This window comes from Callospermophilus lateralis, chromosome 11 (genome assembly GCF_048772815.1).
Source record: "Callospermophilus lateralis isolate mCalLat2 chromosome 11, mCalLat2.hap1, whole genome shotgun sequence".
Taxonomy (NCBI): Eukaryota; Metazoa; Chordata; class Mammalia; order Rodentia; family Sciuridae; genus Callospermophilus; species Callospermophilus lateralis.
Genome location: NC_135315.1, coordinates 24,660,396 through 24,668,571, shown reverse-complemented (window position 1 = coordinate 24,668,571; position 8,176 = coordinate 24,660,396). Strand labels below are relative to the sequence as shown.

The 8,176-nt window shown below is 47.0% G+C and overlaps 1 protein-coding gene across 1 annotated transcript; it reads left to right on the top strand.

Moving 5' to 3' along the window:
- Positions 1–2,453: 2,453 nt before the first annotated feature.
- Positions 2,454–7,644, top strand: Gip (gastric inhibitory polypeptide). The gene is made up of 4 exons (XM_076871655.1): positions 2,454–2,539; positions 4,292–4,438; positions 5,505–5,594; positions 7,539–7,644. The coding sequence occupies exons 1-4, from the start codon at positions 2,454–2,456 to the stop codon at positions 7,642–7,644; spliced, it is 429 nt and encodes a 142-aa protein (XP_076727770.1).
- The last annotated feature ends 532 nt before the right edge of the window (positions 7,645–8,176 follow it).

Here is an 8,176-nt window from a genome sequence, read left to right as displayed (position 1 = left end):
TTGCAGAGACCCCATCCCCTTTGGAGGTTGAACCTGAACTGACATCTAATATCTGCCCATTGGTAGCTGGGAGATGGAAGTTAAGGAGCTTACTCTGGGAGAAGTTTTTCAAGATGGTGAGCAATAAATGAGTGGGCAGGTTAGGTTTCTAGGAGGCAGAGGTGAGCAGCCTTCCTAGTCCAGAGACCTCTCATCCCACACAGGCACTTAACTTCATGCTAGATCTACTCCTATTCCAGCAAGTCCACCTGGGAAGCAAAGTGACCTTTATCAGCGGGGCTAATAGGCAGAACAAGAGCACAACTGTTTATGGTTCCAAGAACTCAGGTTGAGTGCAAGAAAGAACCCAGGAAGGATGCCTTAGGGGTTTGCCAAAAATGCAGTCAGTCTTCACCCTGCCCTTGCAAGACTGAGTCCCTGTAGGCAGAACCATGAGCTAGGTATGTGAAGAAAAGCTCAGAGAGCATTCCAAGGACTTAGGACACAGCCTCTGGCTTGTGTGGCTCTTCTCAGAGAGCCCTTAGTCTGATCAGGAACAAGTAGCCCTGCCTTGGACTGGGGAATATAACTTAGCTGGTAGAGTGCTTGCCTCACATGCATAAGGCCCTGGGTTCAATCCCCAGCACCATCAAAAAAAAAAAAAAAAAGGAGAAGAAGAAGAAGCAGCCTTGCCTTGGAGAGCCCAGTATGACCTCAGAGGGCCCTGTGCTGATGGGGGAAATAGCAGGACACACTTTTCTCATACAGAAGAGTAGGGCAATGAGGAGGGGGCTTGGGTCTCACAAATCTTTACAGACTGAGTTGTAGTTGCCCCACCTTCTTCCAAGTTCCCAGCTGTAACTACACCTCACTCTAAGCTGGGCACAATAGCCTGTACTCCCAGTAGGAGACTAAAGCAGGAGGATTGAAAGTTCAAAGTCAGCCTCAGCAACTTAACAAGACCCTGTCTCAGAATAAAATATAAAACTGGCCAGGGATGTGGCCCAGTGGTTAAGTCCCTCTAGGTTCATCCTGTTCATCTAAGTAGTAGACAGCTTGATTGTAAATTCTGTTTGTGCAGCCATCAGTGGGAAACCTCAATGACATTCTCCAGTCCTTCCCCCAGCCTGCTTGGACACTCCCTAGAAAGTATGATGAGGGCATTATCACAATGCTAAGCCTTGGCCCTCTATTCAAAGCAGGGTTCCAATGACTGTGGCCTCTTTTTTCCCCCAGAAGTAGCCTATTACTTTGCAGAAGTGCCCCTGCTTCGACAGGCAGTGCCACCATACCCCAAGTCAGCCCTCACCAAGCTAACCCTCCAATGGAGCTACCCATACAGGAAGTAGGGCAGAGAAGAATAGTGTACCCAGAAGGAGGAGGGAGAAGAGAAAAGAGGGTATTTAGGGTACCCTGCCCCTGGGGCAGCCCCAGATAGCAGCTGGAGATATCCAAATGTTAATCACCAATTAGTGCAGTCCAGGTAGAAGGGCAATGTCATTATGTGTAAAATGGATTTAATGTGGCAGGAGCTGTGGGCTTAATTTCTTGAGATAAGATGCTTTTAGGCTAATCAGCAGGTCTCTGATGCCTGGATATAAAGGAGCTAGGACAGACTTTCTTGAGGCAGGCTCCAACTGGCCAGCAGGTAGGAGGAAGGGATCCCATTCTGCCCTTCTTCTGGAAGAGCCAGAAAGGAAGTCAGGTAAGAGAGAGGCTGGAATGGGGATGGAAGATGGAATGACCTGAGAGGAGGTGGATTCTGGCTACTTGAAATGCAGGGCTACCGGGCATCTCACTCTCCTCCTCTGAGAAATAGGAAGGCAGCTCCTATGGTTTCTAAGGAAGGTCAGCTCTTGCAGTCCACACCTCTCCAGATCTAGCTTTGGTTTTCAGGCCATGGGAGAGTGTGACAAGTTCCTCATTGTTCATTCTCTCAACTGAAGAACCACCATAAAATGAATCAAACCCCTACAAGAAGGGGACAGGTCAGATTGACTTTAGGATGAGGTTTTTTGAGTCACAATAGTTAAGCCTGAGAAGGGAGATGGTTCTGTGCATGGTTTTCATTTAGGGCAAGGGGGCCACAATGATTTGGGTGGCTGTTAATTAGAACTCAGGAACTCTGGCTCTCATGAACTTGGGAGGTTCTAAGCAAAGAAACTTGACTAACCCCACATTTGTGATGACTGGCCCCTGGAGCCAGGGAAGAGAGGTATCCAGGCACACAGGCCTCCACTGCTTTACTCTGCCAAGGTTTCTCTACCATTGCTCTTCTCCACCCCTTTCAGAGTCCACTTAAGACTGAGCATATTCATCTCTTGGTCAGGCCCCAAGGACCCTTCTTGTCACTACCTCTAATCCCCAGCAACTCCTAGCACCTGCCCAGGCCCTGGCATTTCATGGCCTCCTGGCTGTACCCTCATTCTCTTGTCCTGGCCCTTTTCTTTCTCAGAGTGGAAACCCCTTGGAAGATGATGGCCATGAAGACCTGCTCTCTGCTGTTGGTGCTCTTGTTCCTGGCAGTGGGGCTGGGAGAGAAGGAAGAGGCTTTCTCCAGGTAGGAAGGTAGAAGCCTGAGGGATAACCACATTCAGGACTTGGTTCAAGGGGAAGGTGAGAAAGGGAGGAACCCCAAACTAAGAGGAAAGAAGTTAGGAGAAAAGTCTGCCAGAAACCCGAGTGCAGAATAAGAATGGAACCAGAGATTAATGAGTTACAGCTGCAGTGGGAAAGCCCAGTTAGACGGTTAGATTTCTGGAAGGATTTCTCAATGTCTGAGTTCTCAAGAAGATGGCATCATCTCCTGTTTTTGTTTTTGTTTTTTGTTGTTGTTATCAGGGATTAAACCCTAGAGTGGAGAAGAGCAATGGTAGATTGACTACTGAGCTATATCCCCAGTCCTTTTTATTTTTATCTTTATTTTGAGACAGGTCTCACTGAGTTGCTTAGGACCTCACTAAGTTGCTGAAGTTGACCTTGAACTTGCAATCCTCCTGCCTCAGCCTCCAGAGTTGCTGGGATGACAGGCATGCACCACCTCACCCAGCCATCTTCTTCCTTTCTGATAAAAGCTTCAGCCACTCACTGATGCATGCCTTCACTCAGCTCTTACAGAGAGCCTCCAGTGCTCAGGCACAGGGGGTATGTGAACAGGGACCCACCATTGCCTCCTGTCTTCCAGGAGACAGAAAAGAAGCCCTTAGGTCTATTGCAGATTGTCTTGAGAACTGGGATGAAGAGCCAACAATATGGTGAATATAGCAGGAGGCTCTGGTGGTCTTTCAAGGACTAAGAGAGATTATTCTAAGTAGAGTTGGATCTTCTCAGATGCAAGGACACACCATGAGTCCCTGTCAATTTGGCAAATGTAAAGTTGTCAATGTGAGGGAAGCTGTCAGAAACACATATAAGGAGAATGGCATCATGTAGATGTTAAGACAATAGACCAGGGCTCAGGTTGCCTGTGGTGAGTCCTGGATCTCACACCTTGGTTTCTTCACTCACACAATGCGGGTAGGGGTTGGGGTGTAGCCCAGTAGTAGAGCACATGCCTACCATGTGCAAGACCCTGGGTTCCATCCCCAGTACTGAATGAATAAAAAAAGGGGGGGCAGGAAGGGGGGATATTTCCTAGAAATGTTGTAAAGGTTAGATGATTTTATGTGCTAAAGTGCTTATAGAGAACCTGAGTCATAGTAAGTGATCTTCTGTGAGTTGTTGTTGTTGTTGTTATTATTATAAAATGTGAGCCAAAGACCTGAATCAGACAGGGTCAGGGCAAGAGAAAGAAATCAGAGAACTGAGCTGGGTGGGTAGTGCATGCCTATAATACCAACAACTCTGGAGGCTGAGGTGGGAGGATGCAAGTTTGAGTCCAGCCTCAGCAATTTAGCAAGACGCTGTTTCCAAAGGAAAAGAAAAAGAGTCAGAGATGTAGCTCAATGGTAGAGTGAACTCTTTGGTTCAATCACCAGTACCAAAAAAAAGAAAGAAAGAAAACGTGTGATTCAGTCCTTTGCCCAGAATTTAAACACACACACACACACACACACACACACACACACACAATGTAGGAAGAAGGTCCTTGAACTGGGCAAAAAGCCCCAGGGAGCCGAGGACTTTATCTTCAGTTGTCAATGAATGAATTGACAACAGGGTGTCTCCATTAAAAACTGGCTCCCAAGAAATGGGGCTGGCTTGTTTTCATGTCTGCCTTTTGTTAGTAGCAATGCAATCCTTTACCTCTAAATTATGACCTCTGGTCCCTGTCCCTTCCCTGGCATCCTGGCTTCCATCTCTCCTCCCTCAGATCCCATGCAAAGGTTCCTGGCTCCCGACCTCTAGGACCAAGGTATGCAGAGGGAACTTTCATCAGTGACTACAGCATTGCCATGGACAAGATCCACCAGCAAGACTTTGTGAACTGGCTGCTGGCCCAGAAGGGGAAGAAGAACAAGTGAGTCATTTTGTACACCCACTCCTCTTCTGCCTGCCCGGGCCCTTCTGTGTTCAGATCAGGTCACCATATGTAGTAACATAGGCAGGAGGTCACAAATCCAGTGGCACCTTTCACTAGATAAGGGTGGGGAGTTGGAAATGGAGATTCCCGACTTTGGCAGAAGTCCAGTCTAGGGGCTGATAAGAGGCAGGGCCGGTCACCAATCCTTTACAACTACTCCTTTTTCCCCTTCCTCCTCCTCCTCCTCCTTCTCCTCCTCCTCCTCCTCCTCCTCCTCCTCCTCTTCTCCTCCTCCTCCTCTTCTCCTCCTCCTCCTCTTCTCCTCCTCCTCCTCTTCTCCTCCTCTTTCTTTTTCTTCTTCCAACCCTTTACTATTACTACTTCCTGTTCTTTCTCTTTCTCCTCTTCTTTTTCCAATCCTTGTCTTCTTCCTTCTCCTCCTCTTCTTCTTTTCCTCTGCCTCCTCCTTTTTTCTTCTTCCTCCTCCTCTTCCTTTTCTTCTTTTTCCTTCTTTCTGTCTCCTTCTCCTCCTCCTCCTCCTTCTCCCTCCACCTCTTCTTCCTTCTCCTCCTTTTCCTTCTTTCTCCTCTGCCTCCTCCTATGTCTTCTTCCTTTTTGTTAGAAGGATAATTTGTGGCATTGATTACTATAGCAAGGTGGCTACCCCATAGGCAGAGTTCCAACCCTTTACTTCCAAGAGAAGGAACTGGGGAAATATGTGGAAGCTCAGAGAGGATCCCCAGGGGGCCAGGGATGCAGTCAGGAGGCTGAAAGGCTGCCAATGACTGTCTGGTGGTGACCACTTCAGACTTTGGAAATAAGCCGCCCTGTACTTTCTTACTACAACAAATCTCTTTCCATGCTCTTGCTGTTTGGTCAGCCTGGTAAATTTTGAAGAGGTGCCACTGGTGGAAGCAACTAAACATGAATGGTGGGGAGGCTGAGCGGAGAAAGAGGTACCCTTGCTCCCAGGACTGAGGTGCCAAAAGATTCAAGTGTCCTTGGGTCGGGAGCAACTGCAGTCTCCCCTAGCCTATCCACTTCCTAATCTTCTGCTTACTAGCTGGAAACACAACATCACCCAGAGGGAGGCCCAGGCCCTGGAACTGGCTGGGCAATCTCAAGGGAATAAGGAGGCACCAGAGCAGCAGAGGTGAGTCTCCATGTGGAAAGGGAGGGAATAGAACCTCCCGGGCCACCCCACCTCACTTTTAACTCTCCCACACTCCAGAGCATAAGAATTCTCTTCCTCCCAGAGTTCAAAGAGGAATCTCCATCCAGGCACAGTGGTACACACATGTAATTCCAGTGATTCAGGAGGCTGAGGCAGGAGGATTGCAAGCTGGAGGCCACCCTGGGAAAATAAGTGAGACCCTGTCTCAAAATGAAAAATAAAAAGGGTGGACAGGGGTTATAGCTTAGTGGCAAAGTACTTGCCTAGCATGTATGAGGCACTGGGTTCAATCCTTAGCACTACATAAAAATAAACTAGTAAAATAAAGACATTCTATCCAAACACAACTACAAAAAAGTTTAAAAATGCATAATGTTAAAGTAAAAGACATTGTCTTCAAAAATAAAAATAAATAAAAGGGCTAAGGAGGACTGGGGTTGTGGCTCAGTGGTAGAGCACTTGCCTCATATGTGTGAGGCACTGGGTTTAATCTCAGCATCACATATAAATAAATGAATAAAAAATATAAAAGTCCATCAACAACTAAAAAAAAAAATTTAAAGGGCTAGGGATGTAGTTCAGCAGTAAAGCACCTCTGGGTTCAATCCTCAGTACCACAAAAAACTCCTGGGGTCAGGGCACAGTACTTCATGCCTCCAGAGGCTGAGGCAGGAGGATTGTGAGTTCAAAGCCAGCCTCAGCAAAAGTGAGACACTAAGCAACTCAGTGAGACCTTGTTTCTAAATAAAATAGAAAATAGGACTAGGGATGTGACTCAGTTGTCGAGTACCCTTGTGTTCAATCCCTGGTACAAAACAAACAAACAAACAAACAACAAACTCCTGGGGTCAGACCAAATTCACAGAGGAGAGAGGTTCTGCAAGTTTTGGGGCTAGAATTTCTTTTTCTTTCTTTCTTTCTTTTTTTTTTTTTTTTTTTTTGTAGTGCTAGAGATCAAATCAAGGGTCTTGTGCATACTAGATCAGTGTTCTACCACTGGGCTATACTCCCAGCTCCTGGGCACAGTTTCTAAACATTGATGGGCCTTTATTTTGTTCATTTATTTATATGCAGTGTTGAAAATTGAACCCAGTGCCTCACACACGCTAGGCAAGCCCTCTACCACTGAGCCACAACCCCAGCTCCTCTTTCTTTCTTTTTTAGTACCAGGGATGCTTATCCAGACAGGGTCTTGCTAAGTTGCCTAGGATCTTGCTAAATTGCTAAAATTGGCTTTGAACTTGAAATCATCCGGCCTCTGCCTCAGCCTCCTGAGCCACTGGGATTACAGGGGTTCACCACCATGCCTGGTTTGCACCAGCAAGTTTCTTCTCTTGGTACTGGGAATTAAACTCAGGGATGCTTTACCACCAAGCTACATCCCATCTTTTTATATTTTATTTTCAGACAGGGTCTTGCTAAATTGCTGAGGCTGTTCTTTTTTTTTTTTTTTTTTTTTTTTTGAGTAAGAAAAACTTTAAATGATAGGGCAGATGGTAAGAAAAATGGGGCAAATACCTTGAAAGTCTTAGGAACTAAGGTAGATTAAAAGAGGAAATCGCGGTGGAAACGTGACAATGGAACACACCCGCTCCGCCCCGCTTCGCCCCGCTCCGCCCCCGGCTCGAGGTCCCATCATTGAGGCTGTTCTTGAGTTTGGGATTCTCCTGCCTCAGCCTTCCAAGTAGCTAGGATTACAAGCATGCACCGCCATGCCTGGCCTTGTAGTAGATTCCTGTTTGACCTTGCCTGTACTGAAGAGTGAAAAGGAAGCTCAGGATCTGAGAGCAGAGATAACCAAGAGGCAGCTGTGTTGGCTCTGTCCCCACTTCAAGGGCTCCTTCTGAGTCCTAGGTCCTGTATTTGCTTTCTCTGGGTGAGGCCCAAACTAAAGCAGGCTCCCACAGGATGTATTCTTTGCAGCTCCCTACCCAAGAACCCTGGTGATGAAGATCTACTAAAGGAGTTGTTGATTCAAAAGCTGCTGGCCTGGATGGTGGACCAGACAGAGCTTTGCACACTCAGGTGAGGGAGTACAGTGGTTTTGGGCATGTTGCACAAAGGTTAGAAGCTTGAGCTTCTGGGTTATACATGAATTCAGATCTCCCCACCCCACAGTGCTAGGGATGGAATCCGGGGCCTGGGGCAGGCTAAGCAAGCTGAACTATACCCCAGCCCTTATTCAAATCTCTGCCCCAATATACACTGGCAAGTTACTTAGCCTTTCTGGACCTCGGTGTTTTCATTAAAATGAGACCTATTTAAACCATTTCATGGCGGGCTGATGTGTACCTCTGTGGTAGAGCACTTTGCCTAGCATGTCATTCTCAGCATAGGTTTGGGGAGTGGAATGGGAGGATCATTTAATGGCATGGTGATGAAGTTTATATAAGATAATGCAAGTAATGAGCTGAGGGCCACACCTGTGGAGGAATAAGAGCTGAGAAGTATCAAGTATCAGCAGTTGTCATTACTACTGGGATTTCCCTCTCATCCTCCTCAAGTCGAAATTCTCTTACCGAGCTCAGCTGCCCATCCCTATTCTCAGATTTCCCTCTGGA

Bases quoted from the DNA above. Each gene is read 5' to 3' on its own strand.
- Gip (XM_076871655.1), top strand. From the start codon at position 2,454: ATGATGGCCATGAAGACCTGCTCTCTGCTGTTGGTGCTCTTGTTCCTG. The intron at 2,540-4,291 runs GTAGGAAGGTAG...CTCCTCCCTCAG, and splicing joins AAGGAAGAGGCTTTCTCCAG to ATCCCATGCAAAGGTTCCTG. The intron at 4,439-5,504 runs GTGAGTCATTTT...TCTGCTTACTAG, and splicing joins CAGAAGGGGAAGAAGAACAA to CTGGAAACACAACATCACCC.